A 23,393-nucleotide genomic window follows, 5' to 3' on the forward strand; every position below is an offset into this window, starting at 1 on the left:
TGATGAGTGATCAGAGATGATGAGTCCGGGCAGAGAGTATGGGAAATGTAGTCTGAGAGTGAACGTGAGTGTCTGATGTGGAGTGCCCTCTGGTGGCTCTCAAGGGCACTCCAGCTGGTGACCGTTACATAGCCCCCCCTTTAAGGAGCGGATTCCAGACGCTCCTAAATTGTCCAGGAGGGTGGTGGAGCGGAGGCGGACCCGGGGGCGGGATGGAGGGCCAGGCCCGTGGAGCGGAAGAGGACCTGGAGACTGTGGTGGAGCAGGCAGTGCAGGCGACCAGGGCGGAGCAGGCTGTGCAGGCGACCAGGGCGGAGCAGGCGACCAGGGCGGAGCAGGCCGTGCAGGCGACCAGGGCGGAGCAGGCCGTGCAGGTGACCAGGGCGGAGACGACCCTTCAGGCGGCCGGGGAGGAGACGACCCTTCAGGCGGCCATGGCACAGGAATCGGCTCAGGAACAGACACCGGCTCAGGAACAGGAACAGACCCCGGCTCAGGAACAGGAACAGACCCCGGCTCAGGAACAGGAACAGACACCGTGTCGGCGACCATCTCTGCTGAGGACTCAGGCAACGTGGCGGCGGCCATCTTGTCCGAAGACACTGGCTCGGCGGGGACCATCTTGTCCTGAGACACTGGCTCGGTGGCGGCCATCTTGTACGGAGACACTGGCTCGGCGGCGGCCATCTTGTACGGAGACACTGGCTCGGCGGCGGCCATCTTGTACGGAGACACTGGCTCGGCGGCGGTCATCTTGTACGGAGACACTGGCGTGGAGTCGGCCATCTTGTCCGAAGACACAGGCTTGGAGTCGGCCATCTTGTCCGAAGACACAGGCGTGGAGTCGGCCATCTTGTCCGAAGACACAGGCGCAGAAAGAGGAAGAGGAACAGATTCAGGCTCAGTATCAGGATCAGATTCAGGCTCAGGAACAGATTCAGTCTCGGCGGGACAAGACTCTTGACGGGCGGACGTGACGTGAGGCTCAGTCTCTGGATCGGCTGACGTGACGTGAAGCTCAGTCTCTGGATCGGCAGAAGTGACGTGAAGCTCAGTGTCTGGATCGGCAGAAGTGACGTGAACAGTCTCTGGATCAGGATCAGCGCGCTCTGAGCTTGACGGGACCAGCGGCGGCAAGGGCTTTGAGCTGGGCAGGACCAGCGGTGAAGAGGACTCTGAGCTGGCTAGGACCAGCGGCGAAGACGACTCTGAACTGGACGGAACCAGCGGTGAAAGCTCTGTGCTGGACGGAACCAGCGGCGAAGAAGGCTCTGAGCTGGTTAGGACCAGCGATGAAGAGGGCTCTGAACTGGACGGAACCAGCGGCGAAGAGGGCTTTGAGCTGGGCAGGACCAGCGATGAAGAGGGCTTTGAGCTGGACAGGACCAACGATGAAGAGGGCTCTGTGCTGGATGGAACCAGCGGCGAAGAAGGCTCTGAGCTGGGCAGGACCAGCGATGAAGAGGGCTTTGAGCTGGACAGGACCAACGATGAAGAGGGCTCTGAACTGGACGGAACCAGCGGCGAAGAGGGCTTTGAGCTGGGCAGGACCAGCGGCGAAGAGGGCTCTGTGCTGGACGGGACCAGCAGTGAAGGCTCTGTGCTGGACGGGACCAGCGGTGAAGGCTCTGTGCTGGACGGGACCAGCGGTGAAGAGGGCTCTGTGCCGGACGTGACCAGCGGTGAAGGCTCTAGCTTGGCGGGCATGTCGCTTGCTGTCTCAGGGGCGGCGGGCATGACGCATACTGCCTTGGCTTCGGCAGATTTGGCGTGAAGTGCGGGCTCGGCTGGACTGGCGTGAATTGCAGGCTCGGCTGGACTGGCGTGAAGTGCAGGCTCGGCTGGACTGGCGTGAAGTGCAGACGGTGACATGGCGTGCCACGGAAGGAAGCTCTCCAGACATCTGGAGAGTGCCTCTCTCCAATCCAGACCGGAGAGATCGGGGAGCTCCCTCGGGTCGACCTCCTTAGCCCCCAGCCGGTAACACAACTGAATTGCCTCGTCACCCAGAGAGCAAGAGGCAGCGAGAGGAACAAACCCCCAGGTGTACTGGAACAGATCGAGGCTATCCAGGGCCAAGGCCGCGATCTGTCCAGCGAACTCCCGGCTCATGCTGGGAAGATCAGGCGAGATCCGTCCTGCTGGATTCCTGGAGGTCATAGCTGCTGGATCTGGGTGTGGCGAAGTCTTCTGTTACGAACCGCTCTGAGACACGAGGGTAGAGGATCCAAATGCAGCTTTATTAAGGGTAATCCAGAGGCGTAATCCAGTGTACAGGCAAAAGGTCAAAACACAGGTAGGCAGTCCAAACAAACCAACAAAGAAACAAACAAAACAGGCAGGGACCAGAGGCAAAAGAGTAATCCAGGGAACAGGGCAAGAAATCCAAATAAACCAAAAGACAAGAAACCAGGGAAAACGCTCGGAATTGCAGTGTAACACTTAAACAAGACTTTGCGGTGAGTGAATGAACATGGTATAAATAGACTGAGACTAACAGGGTGATGGGACACAGGTGAATGCAATCAGTGATAATGAGGTACAGGTGACTGTGATGAGTGATCAGAGATGATGAGTCCGGGCAGAGAGTATGGGAAATGTAGTCTGAGAGTGAACGTGAGTGTCTGATGTGGAGTGCCCTCTGGTGGCTCTCAAGGGCACTTCAGCTGGTGACCGTTACACTAACAGTTCTTTCGCCATGTATTTGTTCGTTTTATTATTATTATTTTATGCAATCCAAAACACTCTAACCTGCCGCGCTTCATATCTCTCTGTTCAAATCCATCCATCCCGCTCTGCCAGAAAGCTGCTGTCATTTGCAGACGGAAAGCATGACATTACCGTAATAAGCTATATATTGGCGAAAAGCGCATATGTCTACCTTCAGGAACTATTTGAATTATTGTGATAGTGCAAATGGTTGAAGAGTTACAGTGACATGAATACAGCTTGGTTGGCTGTGTCGTCGACAACACATCCGGTTTTAAAGGGTTAAGAAAAACCCTCATTTACTTGAAAAAAACAATGGAATTGACTCAAGATACTGTAAGGGTGGATTTCCTGCAGGGGTTCAAGCTGCAAGACTGCCGAATGAAAAAGAAATGTTATTCGCAAGAATCGTAGAAAACTGTACATTTCTTGTCTATTCCACCCACTGCCACTTATACCAACGACGGAAATAAGCAAAGTTACAATAGCTTAATATGTGGGAGAGCGTTGCTATAGAGAGTGATGATATTGTATTGCAATATGTAGCACTTCAAAGTCAATACCAAATCAAAACACATTATTTGTAATTGAAACGGTTTATTGACAAAATATGGTTATGGTTACACTTAAAATAGTTACAAAATAGATGTATGAGATGATGATAACTTATAGCATTAATGTTACCCAGCATGTAAAATGTTACGAGAGAGAGAGAGAGAGAGAGAGAGAGAGAGCGAGAGAGAGAGAGAGAGAGAGAGAGAGAGGGAGGAAGCAAAGGGAGAGAGCCTCAAGAAAGGGACCCAGAGAATAAGAAGAGAGCGAGAGCATAAAAGAGACAGAGCATCAGTTACAATCTTGTTTTATCCTTTCCCAGACCATGTGACTAAAGAAATGTGACCAATCAGATAATTACAACTTCCCCCATTGAACTAAAGGTGTGACAATTCATAAACCCCAATGGTAGCGCTGCGGCTGCAACTCGGTAAATAATATTAAAGATTCGTTCAAAATGAACGGAATCATTCATGACCGACCCATCACTAATTTACACCAATCCCTGATTTAGCTGATTCTGACGTAAAGTTTTGGATCGACCCAGAATCAGAACACAGGAGAATCACACATGAAATGAATCCTCAACTGAATCAAGATGGAAAGCTGATGTAACATGACAGAGGAGAATCAGTGGAAACACACATGTTACATACAATATATGAAGAATTTTATTTTTCCTATTGCTTCTCCTTTGTTAGACTGTGTATTCATACTCTTGTGTAACCTTTTGTCTGGTTTTAATTGAGCAAGGTGACTGTGGGCTTGTGGGCTGTGCTTTTATTGTGACATTACATGTTTTCCGTCGTGTTTTCAGAGCTGTGAGCTCACTGTTGAGGTTTGGAAACATGTTACTCAGAACTCAGTTTGACCACATCGAGCATTGATCATCTCTGAACCGTGTTTACACTGATGATGGCTGTGGATTCTGTTGGTAGTTCCTCTTCTCTCTTTTAGCTGGTTGCTTCATACTGTAGAAGCTGGTGCGGATCTGGACTCTCATGCTAGACTTTATGAGTCTCTACACATGAAGTCAAGGTATTGCTGAACCATTTTTACTGATTTTACTGAGGGGCTGATGATGTTAAACTGAAGGAAAGACTGAAAGAAACAGAAAATGGCTGAAAATAGTGATTTGTGTCTGCTGGGACTGATCATTCTCTGCTCACTTCACACAGGTAAACACATTTCTACATGCTCTTTAAACTCACGAGAAAGGGTTACAAATTAATATACTTACATAAAAATGTTTTACTAGAGCTGGTCTGGCATGGAGTCTGTGAATTAGTTAGTTTGAACATGCTTTATTCGTCCTCACATTCATGTTCTGATCTCACAGTCACTGTCACTTGCTGTGTACCACCTGATGTATTCTGGTATGTGTATCACATTATATTGATAACTCAGCAGAAAAATAAAAACTTCCATTCCAATTTATTAGCAAAGCTATTTGTCACTGAACACTTTTAACTAAAAATGTAGATGCCACAACATGTATAAAACTGAAATAGTACTTTTGTAAATAAAAATGTAAGTGCATTAAGTAAACATTCATAAAACTGAAATGGTCAGTATGCTTAATTATCAACAATATTATTGATCTGTCTGCATTGACACCATTATATGAGAACTGAACTGAGCTGGACGATGACATCACTGTTTTCAGTCCTGCTGTATATATAAATGAACTAAATTAATAACTAATGATTTTTACAACCTAAATTACCTTGGACAATATGGACAATGACACTATTTTCTTCTAGAGCTAAAGTAAAGCCTAGATAAACTGTGTTGCATTATTTTCCTGTTATCTCTGTAAAGCTGCTTTGAAACGATCTATGTTTTGTAAAAAGCGCTATATAAATAAATGTGACTTGACTATCCTCTACTTTGCTGTAAACTATTTTTGGGTATTTTGATAACTCATCTGCAAGTCAGGAGCACATCCATAAATACTAAATACTATATATATATATATATATATATATATATATATATATATATATATATATATATTATCCAGTGCAGAAAGACTAGATTGCAGCATGAAGCTTTTGAAATATTATGTCTAAAAGTCAAGAGTCATGAGCCCAACTAAAGCAAACACTGATCTCCATGATGGTAATGTCAAACGAAATAATAAATCATCAACATCTAAATCTCAATAAGAACTTTTGTAGACGTGTGACAGAAATAAAGTCAGTCTGGTTAGTAATAAGTGAAGCTGGTAATGCTGTGTGTGGAGTTGTTTAATCCTCCTCTGCTGAGATCTTCACAGATTTAATGTCTTCTTTTATTTCATCTAAGGCTGTGGCTGAAGTCAGTTGTGTGTTTGGAGAACGTTCTTATAAGAAACATCTGTTATCTGGCTGTGCCACTCATACTGTGAAATAATAAATAAATAAATAAAAATAATATCAATTATAAAATTTAATTAAATATATTTTATTTTAATTATTTAATATATTTTATTTTATTATTTAATATATTGATATGTATTTTCATTATTTTATATTAATTTATTACATTTCATGAATAAATTAAAATATAATATAAACAATATTGCCATAGTTAGCTGTATTGATATTTTTGCACAGTCCTACCGAATAACTGACACTTGACACTGAGAATGTCCTGATGTCACAGGGGTTTGTTTGTAGTTTCATTTATTAATATAATAATGATCACTCAAATGTACTTGTGTTTCAGGTATCAGTGGAGTGGATCATGTGTTCATCAGTTCTGGTGAAAATGTGCGTCTGCCCTGTAATTATACTCTTTCTGGCTGCAAATCAACTACATGGATCTACTCTAACAGATTCAGTCCTTCAGCAGCAGTTGAACTGATTACTTTAGGGATAAATAAGAAAGACACAGAGAAACATGAGAGACATGAGAGACTGAGTCTGGAGTCTGACTGCTCTCTGAACATCAAGAACGTCACAGAAGAAGATTATGGATCTTACACCTGCAGACAATATGTGAATGACACTCAACAAGGACCTGATTCACGTGTTTATCTGCATGTTCTTCATGGTAAGTTTATGATTATGTGTTCAATTTAAAATTCTCCCTTTAAACTCAGATGATGATGGAAGAGTCTGTGATTTGTGTCTTGTGTTCAGCTTCAGTGTCTCCATCATCATCATCATCATCTTCATCCTCACAGACTGAGATCAGTCCAGGCCGCTCTGTGACTCTCTTCTGTCAGTTTTATTCATATACTGGATACTCCTGTGATAAATGGGTCAGTTCAGAGGGTCTTGAGCTGTTGTGGGTGAATCAGACTGGTGTTGATCTGAAGACAGACTCCAGATATTGCATATTATTCTCATCATATCAATATCGCTGTATCATCACTCTGACTACAACACTACTGAATGAAGATGACAACAGAGAGTGGAGATGTCAGCTTACTCTCAGAAATCAACTCAAGACCTCAGTCAGATACACTGTCAAGTATTCAGGTGAGAAAACACTCTCCCTCGTGTTGTTCTAAACCTGTATGGGTTTCTCTGTTCTGTTGAACACAAAAGAAGATATTTTGAAGAATGTCGGTAACCAAACAGTTGATGGACCCCATTGACTTCCACAGTGGGAAAAAAAAATACTATGGAAGTCAATGGGGTCCATCAACTGTTTGGTGGAGTTAGTGTAAATAGACACTTCACTGTGATTCGCTGAACTCAAAGTAGAAATGGTTTCATGTGTTTTGTAGCGTTTATACGCCCGTATAAATATAACTAATTATTATTCATAACGGATTATGATCAATAATTTAATTATTTTTAGAATTTACTGTAGCAGAATCAATAGTATGATCATTTTATCCGTTCATCCAATGAACAGAAAGCATAAACAATTATTAACTCTAGGAAATATAATATCTTCCTGGCCAAGAAAGAATAATCCCCAGCTAACAGTAAATTAAGAAATAGATCAAGGGTAAAAGCATCGGTAACTTAGATCGCAGTTCAAGACAATAAATTCGTAAGCACATAACACAAGTAATACTTCTCTTTTCAAATACAAACAATACTTTATTGATTATATGACTAAAACATAAAACTAATATCTAACACAAACACATGCACACGCATTCATACAAGTTGCCGAAAGAAAGAAAGAAAGAAAGAAAGAAAGAAAGAAAGAAAGAAAGAAAGAAAGAAAGAAAGAAAGAAAGAAAGAAAGAAAGAAAGAAAGAATGAGTTTAAGAGTGAGATGATGAAATCTCAAGATTCTATGCACTTATAAGACATAAGCTGAATGAGCCATCAATAATTAATTTCACCCTTCGTTTCTTAGGTGGGTTACTAAATCTGTATCAAATACACCAGTTCAGTTTAAGAGTCTGGAGGCAGTACTTGCTTGTTTCCGTTCCTTTTTTCTCTTGGGATTCCCTTTCGGTGTAAAAGGGGTTTCCCGAGTTCGTTCGTTGGCTGGTCTCCTCGTGCCTGGTCTGAGGCGGCCAATCACGTGGTGTACTGGCGGGTTGATGGAAGTCTTTGTTTGAAGCTGGCTTTGCAGAAGAAACGTGGACCGAAACTTTGCCGCAAAACTTAATAAAAGAAAGAAAATTGAGACGAGAGTAGATGATGGCTTGAATAAAGCTGTTGAACCCGTTCTTCTGATCTTAATTTGGGTTTGTTGTCTCTGCGGTCTACATGGTTACTTGTCTGTCTGTTTTTTTCTTCATCTTTGTTCTGCACCCCCAACCTCCTCGAGAACTTTTTGAAGAGCCTTTTTCGAGAGCCAGTTTCTTTGTTCGGGTCTAAGATTTTAAACTCAAAGTTTGTCCAACCTCCAGGATGAGTTCTGGCCAATTAGACACTGGCTAAATTTAGGAGGTGGCGTTCTTTTCAGTTCTGATCGTAAATCATGCTTATCTGTGCTCTCCTTACTAACAGAGAGAACAAATGCTACAGTTTAGACATCATTAGTATTATAAGAATACGAAACATTTTACACAGATTTCACTCAAGCCATCTCTTGAGTTAAGAGCATACAGTCATGTTGATATGAAACACAACACACTTTCATTTAAACATCTAACAGTTATAACCATTAAATGACTTGTAATGTAGTCTAAGCAAGTATAGACACATATAGGTTGTAGGTTGGGGATATTTTGGGGATATTTAATTTAATTTTATCAATCAATAAATTCCTCTTGAAACAAACTTTGTTGTATTATTTTAATTTAATACTGTGAAGCTGCTTTGATACAATCTGTATTGTGAAAAGCGCTATACAAATAAACTTGACTTGACTTGACAACAAAGAATTATGTAGTTGAACGATTGTTTGATTATAGGTCAGTCAAGAATTGTTCTGGGATGAGTTTTATGGATTTTGATATGTAAAGTGTGTTGGTGTGTAAAGTTTATGGGGTCTAAGACATTCCAATCTGAGGTCATGGATAGTTCCTGCTGAAGTCTGTTTTGTTCATCTCTCATGGGACCTTGGTCCTTAAGAAAGACGGGGTCTGTTAGTCGCAGGGGTCAGGTGACCTCTTGGTAGGGCCCTGAGCAGTACCATTTCTGAACAGATCTGTCTTGCAAAATTATCAACGTTGACAACGTTCTTCCTTTAGTTAAACAATAAAAAGTATTTTTGGTTGCAGACTCTCTGGAGCCTGTGGGTGATTTATGGCTCTGGGTTTGGTGATTTGAGTCTGGAATGTGAAGACTCTTTGTGGGATTATGTATGAACAAAATCACTTAAAAGCTTCAATTGTTTTTGGTTCATTCTTGTAGTCGCTACAGTTTAGATGTTTACAAATGTTTTCAAACCTGCCCTGTTATAATGCTGAATGAACACAAGCCATTAAAGTACACACCAATCACTTTATGTTGATGATCCAGAATTCAAGGTCCAGCACATGTTCATCATTTCTGTGATGTGCAGCTCAAGTATTATGTGATGATGATGTTGTGTATATGTGGCATTATGTGTTGAACTGAACTAACAGACGTGATCCACAGATCCAGGAGAAACTGAAGTCTGTGTGACTGCTGGATTATTATACAGAGGTACATTTATACTTACAGCTTTATAACATTAAACTATCAGTCAGTCTGTAAAAGCTTCATCAATAACTGTTGATAGTTGAATACCCCTGACTTCAGTCATGTACAGTTTCTCTTCTTCCTCTCATGTTTCCTGCAGTGATTGTGATTATTGTTGAGATCGCAGTGTTTGCTGCTCCTACTGTGATTCTTCTTCAGATCATCTGTGCAAGAAGAGCTGGTGAGTTTTGAGCCGCACACAATCTGATCATTCACACTCATCTGATCTGGAACATCTGCAATCATTATAAAAACACACAGACCCAGCGCCAGACACAAATTCACGGACGGGCATTACATTTTTCCAGGGGGGCACACATGAGATCAACCTCATTGCATAATAACATTAATCGATTATGAACACGATACAACGATAATTGTTACGAACTGCTCCGAGACAAAGTTGAGGATCCAAATGCAGTTTATTAGAGTAATCCAAAATCGTAATTCAAATCCAGGCAAGGGTCATACACAGGCAGGCAGTCCATACAACCAAACAAATCCAGAAAGTAAGACAGGAACGGGAAAACCAGGACACAGGCAGATATCAAGAACCAGGAACATAGACAACAGTGGAAACACTCAGAAATGCAGTGTAACAACATACAAAACTTTGCAGTGAGTGATAGGATGAACCAGGCTTATATGGGGTGTGCTAAACCAGATAATGAGACACAGGTGGATGCAATCAGGGACGATGAGTCCGGGCAGTGAGTTATGGGAAATGTAGTTGTGAGTGAATCATGAAGGGCTGATGTGGAGTGGCCTCTGGTGGCTCTCAAGGGAACTCCAGCTAATGATTGTTACAGGACTGACGTGAGGCTCAGGCTCGGCAGGACTGACGTGAGGCTCAGGCTCGGCAGGACTGACGTGAGGCTCAGGCTCGGCAGGACTGACGTGAGGCTCAGGATCTGCAGGACTGACGTGAGGCTCAGGCTCGGCAGGACTGACGTGAGGCTCAGGCTCGGCAGGACTGACATGAAGAAGCTCAGGTTTCGAGGATACCGTGAGCTTGCAAGGCTCCTCATCCGTAAAACCCACAGTAAATGAGCCGCTCAGCAAAAGGGCAAAGTCAATATATTGAGCTAGAGTCCAGTGAGGGGTATTGTCAGGCATGAGGTAGTTAAGGAGCTCATTAAAGCAGATATCAAGAACCAGGAACATAGACAACAGTGGAAACACTCAGAAATGCAGTGTAACAACATACAAAACTTTGCAGTGAGTGATCCGCTACGCAAAATGTGTACAGGTTGGCAGGTCTGAACCAGGCTTATATGGGGTGTGCTAAACCAGATAATGAGACACAGGTGGATGCAATCAGGGATGAGGAGTCCGGGCAGTGAGTAATGGGAAATGTAGTTGTGAATGAATCATGAAGGGCTGATGTGGAGTGCCCTCTGGTGGCTTTCAAGGGCACTCCAGCTAATGATCGTTACAATAATGATCGATAGTGCATAATAATATATAATGTATAATGTACTGATGCTAAAGGTCCTTGCACACTGTCCGAAATTATTTTCTGAAATGTTTGCACGTTAAAAAATAAATATGTCACATTGTGTCAACCACGTTTACATACTGCTACCGAAACTTTCGTCTGTCAAAAAAAAAAAAAAAAAAACGGAACGGGTTTGATTTTCTGTGTTTTTCGCATCCGTAGCAAATATTTTGAGAGGTGTTTTGACTATTCAGAGCCACCGAATGACGAATACGAAAAAAAACGAATACGAAAGTTTCGGACTCAGTCAGTGGTCAAGGAGCTTAACAAGGTTGCACTGTTGAGGCTTGCGCAGCCTCTCGAGGAGAAATCGAAACAAATGAGCACAGTTTTATAACAATCTATGAAAGTAGCACACACAAAGAAACTGTGAAATGTAAAAAATTTGGAGCTTTTTTATTTCTAACATATGATACAGTTCAGCAACATCACACGACCAAGTGTGCTTAATACCATCACGATTGAAAATGTGCCACTGATTTCATATGACAGTTCAATAAACCAGTAATATTAAGTCACTTTCCTTTTAGACGAAATATTGACTCTTTTTGTTCTATTTTAGCAGCGAAAATAGTTACAATCCAAACAAAGATCACAGCATAGCGCGTCTCACAGCAACACTTAACTCTTTCCCCGCCAGCATTTTTTTGAAAAGTTGCCAGCCACCGCCAGGGTTTTGATTTTCGCTAAATTTTAATGGCCCACAGAATATTTTGTTCTATGAATATATGAACATGCTACATATCAAAATAAAGATCTGAGCGTCTGCTTTAAAAAAAAAAATATATATATATATTTTATTTTATCTTCATTTTTTATTTTTTTATTGCCACTTGAACATAGATAGGTTTTGTCAAAAACACAACATTCTGGACAAAAAGCTGAGAAAAAGGCATTTTCAAGCAGAATACATTCAGATGTCTTTTCCATCATATATAAAACCTTCCAAAATAAATTACAATTATAAATAAATCTAAAATATATTAAATGTAGGCACTGTAATTTGCTTTTGAGTGGTACAGCTTTCCTGTAGCTCAGTGGTAAGAGCATTGCGTTAACAACGCAAGGTTGTGGGTTTGATCCCAGGGGATTGCACATACCTATGTATAAAAATGTATAGGATAACGCAATGTAAGTCGCTTTGCATAAAAGCGTCTGCCAAATGCATAAATGTAAATGTAAATGTAAATGTAACATTTCCCAGGATGTGGAAACATTTCCCCCTCGCTGTGTTCTACCTGTAAATAATTATATGAATAATTGGAATTACTTTCAATAAAAAAGACATAGATACACACACACACACACGAAACTCGAAAAATGTGAATATCGTGCAAAAGTTTATTTATTTCAGTAATTCAACTTAAAAGGTGAAACTAATATATTATGTAGACTCATTACATGCAAAGTGAGATATTTCAAGCCTTTATTTGTTATAACTTTGATGATTATGGCTTACAGCTTATGAAAACCTTTTCACAATATTCTAATTTAGAATTTGGGGTTTACATAAGATGTAAGCCATAATCATCAATTTTTGCACGATATTCTATATCTATAGTTCCACCTGTAAATACATATTACAGTGTGGTAAATGTGCACAAAGAGAGAAACAATTTGGGCATTACACGCTCATATTTATGCACACAGCCACACAAATACATGCACACTCATGATATTTCTGTGACATGAACATCTCTCTCACTAACTACTTCGTCCCGATCAGATTCAGAATGATCAAATAAGGAGTGATCGGACTCCGAGTCCATCAACACCTCCAGTACTTGATCAGCCGTAAACCTCTTCATTTCAGATATTTTGACCTAACGTTACATTCTCGCTACTCCATTCATGTTTGAGCCGATCGCATTCGGTTTCTTTGATCAAAAAGTTCCGTACTCTTTCAGAGCATGCGCGCGGGTCTTCCTTACCGTATACCACCTAAAACACGGATACCCGGAAAATTCCGTGTTTGGCGGGGAAGCGCTTTTTCATAAAACCCGGAAAATTCTGTGTTTGGCGGGTAAAGAGTTAATCTTGTTTTGAATGATTCAGCGCTTTGAATGTATCGGTTGAGTCAAAGATTCACTGACCTCTACTGCACGGTGTTGCCATATGGCAACATACCCTTTCTTTGGACATTTCTTGAAATTTGAAAATAAATATGAGCTCTGATTGGTCTTAAATTCATGGTAGAACCTGGTGGTAAAAAAAATATATGATTTGATGACATCACATGACACTACACACCCTTGCACTGTCATTCTTTTCACACACTTTTGATGACTCCAGTTGCTGAAGAAGTGCTCGTGAATATGTGAAGATTTTCCTAAATTTTTCATATTTCTTCAGAATTTAAAATTACATCAAGCATCTGGGATAAGTTCTAATCTTTTTTCAATCATTGTCACATTGTTTTGATACTACTATTACCTTTTTATTCAATAAAATAGGTATGTTGCCATATGGCAACATTGTGCTGTAATGGAACAATATTTTGCCCATGCTAATGCAGAGTAGCTTTGTATGAATGACAATGTATGGATGCACTGATATAGTTGGATGGTTGTATTCTACTCATATATTTATATATATATTTGTATATATTTATAAAGTAAAGTATAAAAGTAAAATATATATATACGCTTATTTTGTTTAGAAAATGAAGCCATCAGTGTTCTATGGCAAGGCTGAGAGGAGGGCTGAAATGTACAGGGTACAAGTGGTTATACCATCTCATGAAAGTGAGGATGAGCTAGGGATCAGTGACGAGGAGTATGAGAGGCAGGCAGAATTAGGCCAAGTAGACTCAGAGGACGAAGAGACAGGTATGTATCTATTCCGGTATGTTCAACATTCAGGTTACATGTCGTACTTTGCACAGTGTTGAGCTGATGTTGGGAAAGGTGTAAAGTAGATCAAGAATTTGAGGTTTTTGTCATTCCAAAATCTGTATGGTGAACAAAAAATAACCACATACACAAGTCGCTGTGCAGTCCCCATGCACATGTGCACGCACACGCACACACACACACACACACACGCAAAGGCACAAACACATGCATGTTCTATCATCTATGAATTTCATGTCATTTTGGGAGAAAACGTACTCGGTTACTAACGTAACCTCGGTTCTCTCTAGAAGAGGGTACGAGTACTTGCGTAAGTATCTTACGCTAGGGGGAAAACCTCTTTTCCTCGAGATATTGAAGCCAAAAATTATCCTTAATTTTGCAATAATGTAAAACGCATTGCAGCAGCATGCAGACATGGGCGAGACAGCTCGCGCGCCCATTGGCTGCTCTGCGGCAACTGCACCAGCCTATCGATAGAGGCTCCTCATGACGTCAGAACCAATGAGGGCGCTTCGCGCCCATTACGTCATGTCCCGCCGAAATCGGGTGGGGCCAGGGCTATAAATACGGCCCAGAGAGGCTGGTTTGGTCAGTTTTTCATCGCTGAAGCGAATCAGAACATGACGCATGCACGGCAAGATACGCAAGTACTCGTTCCCTCTTCTAGAGAGAACCGAGGTTACGTTAGTAACCGAGTACGTTCTCTTACGAGAGGTTCTCTCGTACTTGCGTAAGTATCTTACGCTAGGGGAACACAGTGTAAAACGCCGTGCGTGCTTGAGACATAACACTAAAGTCCCAAGGGCAGGTGCCCGGGGCTCATACAGTGCCTAATCACAAGGGACTCACAGAGAATCCGGGAAGAGGGGCTAGAATAGCATCATTCCTGTAATATTGAGCTCTGATAAGAGCATGCTATATCAAGTGTTCCACACAGCCAGGGCGAACTCAGCCTGGACTGGTAAATATGGGGGACTAACGTACTGCCCACAGAAGTATATAGGCGATCAGTGATCGACGCTCTAGCAGTTTCAGCATCCCGAGCCGATAGCATCGGGCGGGCAATACTGAAAATTAAACCGAGAGCAACCTAGCTTGCAAAGCGGGAACCTCGAGGTTATAAAACCTTATAAATGTAGACGGGGAGGCCCAGCCTGCCGCCATACAGATATCTTGCAAGGCAATCCCACTGGACCAAGCCCACGACGAGGCCATGCCTCTTGTGGAGTGCGCTTTGACACCTATCGGGCATTGCAGGCCCTTGGATGTGTAAGCTAGCGCTATAGCATCAACTATCCATCTGGATAGACTCTGTTTTGACGCAGCTAGTCCCTTAGAACGTCCGCTGAACAAAACAAAGAGCTGCTCCGTCTGTCTGAAAACAGATGAGCGAGACACATAGGCTCTTAACGCCCTGACCGGGCAAAGGAAGCCTGCGTCCCCTTCCTCCTCAGATACCGGCAGGGCCGACAGGGAGATAACCTGTGCCCTAAACGGTGTGTTGAGGGATTTAGGAACATACCCGTGCTTTGGTTTGAGTATGACTCTCGAGTCATTCGGCCCAAACTCCATACACGTCGCGCTCACTGAGAGCGCTTGCAAATCCCCTATGCGCTTCACTGAAGCGAGAGCCAGAAGAAACACTGTTTTGAAAGACAAGAGTTTCAGGTCTATTGACTGTATTGGCTCGAATGGGGCACCTTTCATGGCTTCCAGAACCGTGGAAAGGTCCCAAACGGGAACTGAGGGTGGTCTGGGAGGGTTCAGCCTCTTAGCTCCTCTAAGGAAGCGAATGACCAGATCGTTCCTTCCTAATGACTGGCCAAGCGGTGGTTCAGCGAACGCTGCTATGGCCGCCACATAAACTTTGAGCGTGGATGGGGTTCTGCCCTTATCCAGAAGCTCTTGTAAAAAGGAGAGCATCTCCGGCACCCCACAGCGTGAGGGTGAAGTGCCACTCGCTGTACACCAGCTAGTGAACACAGACCATTTTGAGGAATAGAGCCGCCTCGTAGATGGAGCTCTAGCCTGCGTGATCGTGTTTAACACTCCCGCTGGGAGGTTAACGGGTACCCGTTGATGGCCCACACATGTAGGGACCAAAGCTCCGGGTGAGGATGCCAGATCGAGCCGTTCGCCTGCGAGAGGAGATCCCTCCTCACCGGTATCGGCCACGGGGCGGTACTCGTCAGCTGCATCAGGACTGGAAACCAGGCTTGGTTTGTCCAAAATGGGGCGACGAGTAGCACTGGGCATCCGCTCTCCCTGATTCGCTCTAACACCTGTGGTAGGAGCGTGACAGGGGGAAACGCATAGAGCGGGCAGCGGGGCCAGACGTGAGCCAGCGCGTCCCTGCTCTTGGAGAAGAATTCCTGACAATGAGCGTTCTCTTGAGACGCAAATAGGTCTATTTCCGCTCTGCCAAATGTCCTCCATAGCATTTTGACTGTCTGTGGATGTAAAGACCATTCTCCTGTCGGCAGATTGTTTCTGGACAGTCTGTCTGGTCCCACATTCAGATGGCCGGGCACATGCGCTGCCCTGAGCGAGCGCAGATTGTGCTGAGCCCAGACCAGGAGGCGTTCTGTCAGCCTGTGAAGGATTCTGGATCTGATACCTCCTTGGTGATTTATATAAGCCACCACTGACATGTTGTCCGAACGGACCAAGACGTGGTGTCTTTTTATCTGGGGACAAAAGCGCCTCAGCGCGTTGTCGACTGCCATCATTTCCAGGCAGTTTATATGCAGAAGCTTTTCCCGTTCCGACCACTGGCCGAATAACGGTCTGCCCTCGAGCAGCGCTCCCCATCCCGAGGTTGAGGCGTCCGTAGACACCACCTTCACACTCGAGGAAGTCCCCAGGCTTACACCTGACCGGTACCAGTCGGTCACTGTCCAAGGTTTCAGAGCTGTGACGCATTTCTGATCGACCTTGAGGCGCGCGAGACCGGAGGTCCAAGCTCTGCGCGGCGCGCGCGCTTTCAGCCAGTACTGCAGCGGGCGCATGCGAAGCAGACCCAGCTGAAGCACTGAGGATGCTGAAGCCATGAGATCCAGCATCCTTTGAAATTTTTTGAGCGGGACCAAAGCGCCGTGGCGAAAAATCTCTGTCATGCGCTGAATGCTTAGTCTACGCTGCGGCGACAGCTGTGCTGTCATAGACAGCGAGTCCAGATCTGTGCCCAGAAAAGATATTTTCTGACTGGGAGACAGCGAACTCTTCGCCCAATTGACTGTGAGACCTAAATTCTCGAGGTGATCGAGTAATATGGTCCTGTGTTCTATGAGCTCCGACTGTGATCGAGCTAGAACCAGCCAATCGTCCAAATAATTCAGCACTCGTATGCCTCGGAGCCTGAGGGGTGCGAGCGCTGCATCCATGCACATCGTGAATACGCGAGGTGCCAGGGAAAGGCCAAATGGAAGGACTGTGTACTGATATGCCTGGCCCTCGAAGGCAAATCTCAAAAATCGCCTGTGACGTGACGCTATTTGTATTTGAAAATAGGCGTCTTTCAGATCTATCGACATGAACCAGTCCCCTTGGCAAATTTGCGAGAGGATTTTCCTGGTTGTGAGCATTCTGAACCGTCGTTTCAGAAGTGCTTTGTTTAGTCGTCTTAGATCTAGAATGGGTCTGAGACCCCCATCTTTCTTGGGTACCAGAAAATATCTGCTGTACATGCCCCCTTCGCTCTGAGCTTGTGATAAGGGTTCTATAGCCCCTTTGCTCAGTAACTTTGCTATTTCGGCTCGAAGTAGGTGTGCTACTTCCTTTTTCACCGTAGTTTCGATTCGCGCCGCTTTGCGTTGCGGGCGTCGACCAAACTGTAGCGAATAGCCTCTTTCTATAATGCTCAGCACCCACTTCGATACCCCGGGGAGCTCTGCCCACGCTTTCGCGTGAGTGGCTAGGGGTTGAATGATATCTGGGCTCTGATCGCGGCCAAGTGGCGAGCGGAGAACAACAGTGTGCTGGAACATGAGCGCCGCGTTTGCAGCGTGCGAGACTGGGGGCGCGCTGATCACAGCGGGCAGCCTGCCCGCGCTCAGTTCTCCTGCAGCTGTGTGCTGAGAGAGAGCGAGCGTGGTGAGCCCCGTGGGGTTTAATATGTCTGTGAGCGAATGCGGGCGCGGGACAACGGGCCCATGCATAGCGCTGAGAACACCGTCTGTTTGTGCAGACTGTATGTGCGTTGGTTTCGTTTTTACAGAAACCGTGAGACATGTAGCGTGTAGTGTTTGCGGGCACTGGGACGTGGGCACAATCACTACATTTGGTGCACAACCGACATAAGTCGATGTCATTTGTGCGGGCCGTGTGTGGCGGGCCGTGTCTGTGTGTAGGAATGGGCACTGGGCAGTGGGCATTTTTACTACACTCATAACACCATCGGCCGTGGCCGGAATACCAGAAAATACACTCTTTTTGGGATTTATCTGGGTCGCCGTAAAAACGGCGTTTGTGTGCAGGCAAGCGGGCTGTACTGCCGACTTGTTTGCTGCTGAATAAGCTGGAACAGTCGCAATTACTGGAACTGAACGAGCAAAAATCTTTGGTGGAAGTCCGGCCGCAGCGGGACTTGAACACCGTCGCTTCCGTAAACTGGCTAGGAAGACTTAGAGGCCTCGGGCTTTAACTCAATCTTCGGCCGTGGCCCACGCGGCGGGGGGCGGCGGCCGGCGGAGCGAGAGCGCGGTCTCTGATCCCTGGTCTGTCGGCGCTGTGGGGCGGCGGCAGCTGAGGGTTGCGGCTGGGAGCTGCGAGCAGACGGCTGTTTAGAGCGACCTGCTGCGGAGCTCGAGCGCTTGGGCAGGAAATGTTTCATGGCCTGCGATGTCTTTTGAACCTCGGCGAATCTGTCTGCGAAATCCTTGACAGAAGATCCGAAGAGGCCAACGGGGGAGACGGGGGCGTCGAGAAACGCGGAGCGCTCCGAGTCCGGCATCTCCGAGAGCGTAAGCCATAAGTGTCTCTCAGCCACGGTGAGAGAAGCCATGTTCCGCCCCATAGCCTGCGCGGCGGATTTTGTGGCGCGAAGGGCGAGATCCGTCGCGCTCCTTAAATCCGTTAAATTCACAGCTTCCGGTCCTTCCTCGTCCATTTTGCGGAGAAGGTTGGCCTGGAAGTTCTGGAGTATGGCCATTGAATGAAGCGCCGAGACAGCCTGCCCGGCGGCGGTATAAGCACGACCGTGCAGTGATGAGGTAGTGCGGCAGGCTTTTGATGGCAGCGCCGTCTTAGCACGCCGTCCAGCAGAGGGCGGGCAAAGATGGCCGGCTACCGCTTCCTCGACGGGAGGGAGAGAGTGGTATCCTTTGTCCTTAGCACCGTCGACTACGGAGAATGCTGCGGACACGGGAGCACGCACTCTGGCTGAAAAGGGAGCGCTCCAAGATTTAGCTACCTCTTCGTGAAGTTCAGGAAGGAAAGGGGCTGGTCTTGAAGGCTGTGAAGCGCGGTCCCTTTGAAGAAAACAGCCGTCCAGGCGGTTGAGTGCAGGCTGCTGGGGCGTCGACCACTCAAGGCCGAGGCTCTCGACGGCCTGCTCGAGCAGACGCATAAGCTCCGCCTCGATGCTGGCTCTTTTCCCCGAGGGGCGGTGAGAAGGTGGTGCGAGGTCCGCGGAGCTCGACCAATCCTCACTGCCCGAAACGAGAGAGCAACTGTCGTCCTCCAATTGTACAGCCTCTTCATAGTCCTCAATGGCGGAAGCGGCGGCAGACGGCGGCCGCTGACCGGCGGTGAGAGACTGAGGTGAAGCAGGCGGCGAAGCTAGCGGGCGCACCAGCGAGCTTTCGCGGGATGGAGGAGGTTCAGGGACTCGCTGAGCGCGGCGCTTTTTACGGCGCGGCAGCTCAGCGGGTGAAGGAGCGGGCGCAGCTTCACGGAAAAATGCCCGGCGAGTCCGCAGAGTCACCATAGGCATAAGATCGCAATGAGGGCAGCCGCCCTCGGCGAGCGCGATAGCTGCGTGATCCTCACCCAGGCAGGAAACACAGATGACATGGTGGTCCCCGTCGCTGAGTGGAGCTTGGCATGAGCCACAGGATGAACGAGGCATCTTGAAAAAGACGCTCGTGCTCTTTTAGAGGAGATAAGTGTGAGTGTCGCAGCGGCGAACACACACACAGCAATAAAAGGATATATGTACGCCGGAAAGCGTCAGCAGGAATGGCGACTGAAGGCGGCGAGTTGTCGACCGGCAGCTTCAGATGCAGAGTAATCCCGCTGGGTGCTTGCAATCAGACGGCGCGGCTTCCTCTCAGGATCCAGCGATGCGTGAGCCCGCTGAAGAGATGAAAAACTGACCAAACCAGCCTCTCTGGGCCGTATTTATAGCCCTGGCCCCACCCGATTTCGGCGGGACATGACGTAATGGGCGCGAAGCGCCCTCATTGGTTCTGACGTCATGAGGAGCCTCTATCGATAGGCTGGTGCAGTTGCCGCAGAGCAGCCAATGGGCGCGCGAGCTGTCTCGCCCATGTCTGCATGCTGCTGCAATGCGTTTTACATTATTGCAAAATTAAGGATCATTTTTGGCTTCAATATCTCGAGGAAAAGAGGTTTTCCCCCTAGCGTAAGATACTTACGCAAGTACGAGAGAACCTCTCGTAAGAGAACACATCAGGCTGTTCCATTGTCGCACAATGTTGCCATATGGCAACGCACCCAAATGTACCCCCCCCCAAAAAAAAAAAAAAATATATATATATATATATATATATAAATATGTTAATTTGAGTCTATTTTAAATATAAAAAAACACTGTAACATTTTTTTCCATGATTGCATAATAATGCGTGCAGTAGAGGGATAAACATCTAGGCTTGTTCGACTTGAACCGGCGCTGCACAGACCGATCGGTGAATGACATCAAAGTATCGCAAGAATTAGAGAGCAGATGCACCTTATGCTTTGAATCGCTTAATAAGACCGCTTATCACCTGCATTGCCACGCTCACTATCGACAAACCAATCAAATCCTTTTATATATATGTGATGCGATCTGGGAAAACCCGTCGGATGTACGTTTTCAGTAAGATCTAAAAATAGATTGAAAGCCAGTTTTTTGTTAAAATTGGGGTTTCATTAAATTATTATTCTATAACATCTTGTCTATCATCTCTGAATATATCTTGGCAAAATTCACTAGTTTAGTGCAGAAAAATAGCAATTTATAGTAGCAAGCTGAAAAGACTGTCTCTTTAAGAACACGCACGGCAGAGGTAAAAAAATAAAATAAAATAAAATACCCATAGCTCTCCTTCTCTTAACACTAAACATTTAACATTTAATATAGTATCACCTGTAATCGGTAAAATTTCACCATGTGGTCGGTTTTCCCAGATCGCATAACATATATATATATATATATATATATATATATATATATATATATATATATATATATATTATTTTTTTTAAACAGACCAAACACATTTTTATTTTTATTCAGGAGTTATAAAACGATAATTTTTGATAACAGTAGTCTATTCATAAAAAAAGTGACTCACAGGGCGGGGCGGGCCCCCAATGCCTGCCCATGGCACCGGGACTGAAAACACATACGAGAGGAAAGTCATTGGTTTTATTTTGAATTATACGAGAGGTCAGTCAATGGCTTTATTTTGCAGGGAGGAAGGACTCGCAGATGGACTCCTCTTTTCTCCCAGAGGAAATAGAGATGCCTACAATATTACAATAAAATATGACAATAAAAATATTGGTAAGTTTTGAGCAAATCTGCAACAATATTTAAAATAGCAAAAACTTCTTGAGGATTGTTCATTGTTTTATTTTTATTTTTTTATTCTCAGAAAAAAGAGGGGGAAAACACTCTGCCCACCCTGAAGAAATAGTGACACCATCAAGTTTAGATTAAAATATTTTGACAAATAACAGCAAGATTTATTTTCATTTATATTGTAATAAATGTTGGCGAACAATTGATTATGATTTTTTTCTGATAAATATTCTTCTGAAAAACCTTCTTCTGAAAACTCCCCAGAAATAGAATATATACAAGACTGGTTGAATGGATTTACTGTAACTGATGACGATGAAACAGAAAAGAGAAATGTTAAAGTCAAGGACAAAGTTGAGATATTTATGGATGATCTCATAATTAAACAGCTCCAGAGGGACCACGCAAAAAGAGACAGAGAAGAAGGAGAGAAAGGCGCTGGCAAAGGTCCTCCACAAAGGCTCAACCCTACTAAGACGAACGGATTCATCGTGCTCAGCAGTTAATAAAGATTATCAAACAAGTTGAACGATTAAATAAGAAGATAATAAACATTGCAAACAGTTTTATGGTTGAAAAAGAAATAAAATGTTCAAACGAAGAGGTGTTGAATTTGCAGAGCAAGCTCAAGTTACTTAAAGCCTAATTTGAGCTTGGCCGGCAACTTTAAGGGTCATTGTTAGAAGTGTAATGTGTTTGTGTAGCTATAAGTATACAACATGTTTAGGGCTGTTAAAACCCAATGTAGTTTTGCAGAAGAACTTTTGACGTCTCCCGCTTCAAACATAGAAAATGTGTGAGGTCGGAGAAGGGTCAAAAGGGTTATGATAGAAGAACTTGTATACGCCATTTAATGTACGTGCTGCAAAAAATAAGTGTGAACAACAAATATAGAGAATTTGTATGTGTGCTTGAGCAAAGCTTATGCTTAGTAGAGGGACTAGGATAAGTCCCAAGTATTACCTTATAAGGGAATTGGCTGCACTATAATGACAGCCCCTAATTAAAAGGCAGCCCAAAAAGATAGAGTTAGTATAAAAGGACCTGTAAGGCCCCGATCACACCTAACGCGTTTTTCAGGTTCGAAAACGCGAGGTGCACAGCACTGCCCAATCACACAGAACGAGCAGTGCGCTGCGTTTTTTATGTTGCTAGGCAACCACTGAAACAACTGTCCTGTCAGTCAAGTAAACGTCAAATCAGCCTTTTATTTACTTTATTTACTTTCTGTTCACATTGTGGTAGTTACGGTTCGTGAACTCGTTAAGCTCCTGGTAAACTTGAGCACCTCAAGTTTATCCTCCATCATCGCACTCTCCGGGCGTTCAAGCAACTGTAGCTTTCATCACTAAAACGGAAATCCCGCCTCTCCATTCATTCGATTGGACAGTGGACAACTTCAAAAACGCGAGGCGCAGCAGGCGGTTAAATGCGAGGCGCAGCAGGCGCTTAAACAGCGCGCAGAACGCTCGCTGCCATAGGAAACCAATTGAAAATAGGCGCCTCTCACTGCCAAAAACGCGTCAGGTGTGATCGGCCCCTAAGAGGGTTTTTCGGGGCCGCACTTCGGGTGAAGACTTTTATGTCAAGTCAAGTCAAGTCAAGTCAAGTTTATTTGTATAGTGCTTTTCACAATACAGATTGTATCAAAGCAGCTTCACAGTATTAAGTTAAATTAATACAACAAAGTTTGTTTCAAGAGGAATTTATTGATTGATAAAATTAAATTAAATATCCCCAAAATATCCCCAACTGAGCAAGCCAAAGGCAACAGTGGCAAGGAACCGAAAAACTCCATCAAGTGACCTAATGGTGTCCTAAAACTCCATCAGGTGACCTAATGGAGAAAAAAAAAAAACCTTGGGAGAACCCAGGCTCAGTCGGGGCCAGTTCTCCTCTGGCATTTATGAGCTAGAGGCCGGATTGTAGTTTGAAATGAAGCTAGCGCAAGTTCTGCCAGG

At 44.7% G+C, this 23,393-nt stretch overlaps 1 protein-coding gene across 1 annotated transcript; it reads left to right on the forward strand.

The window, feature by feature from the left end:
* The first annotated feature begins 4,240 nt into the window (after window positions 1–4,240).
* LOC309502016 (uncharacterized protein) lies at window positions 4,241–21,414 on the forward strand. The gene is made up of 6 exons (XM_082174338.1): window positions 4,241–4,439; window positions 5,971–6,297; window positions 6,387–6,728; window positions 9,246–9,293; window positions 9,430–9,510; window positions 21,323–21,414. Exons 1-6 carry the CDS (start codon window positions 4,379–4,381, stop codon window positions 21,391–21,393), a joined length of 930 nt encoding a protein of 309 aa, XP_082030464.1. The 5' UTR covers window positions 4,241–4,378; the 3' UTR covers window positions 21,394–21,414.
* The last annotated feature ends 1,979 nt before the right edge of the window (window positions 21,415–23,393 follow it).

This window comes from Leuciscus leuciscus, assembly GCF_965113295.1.
Source record: "Leuciscus leuciscus genome assembly, chromosome: 1".
NCBI lineage: Eukaryota > Metazoa > Chordata > Actinopteri > Cypriniformes > Leuciscidae > Leuciscus > Leuciscus leuciscus.

Bases quoted from the DNA above. Each gene is read 5' to 3' on its own strand.
- LOC309502016 (XM_082174338.1), top strand. From the start codon at position 4,379: ATGGCTGAAAATAGTGATTTGTGTCTGCTGGGACTGATCATTCTCTGC. The intron at 6,298-6,386 runs GTAAGTTTATGA...TCTTGTGTTCAG, and splicing joins TTATCTGCATGTTCTTCATG to CTTCAGTGTCTCCATCATCA. The intron at 9,511-21,322 runs GTGAGTTTTGAG...TTTATTTTGCAG, and splicing joins CATCTGTGCAAGAAGAGCTG to GGAGGAAGGACTCGCAGATG.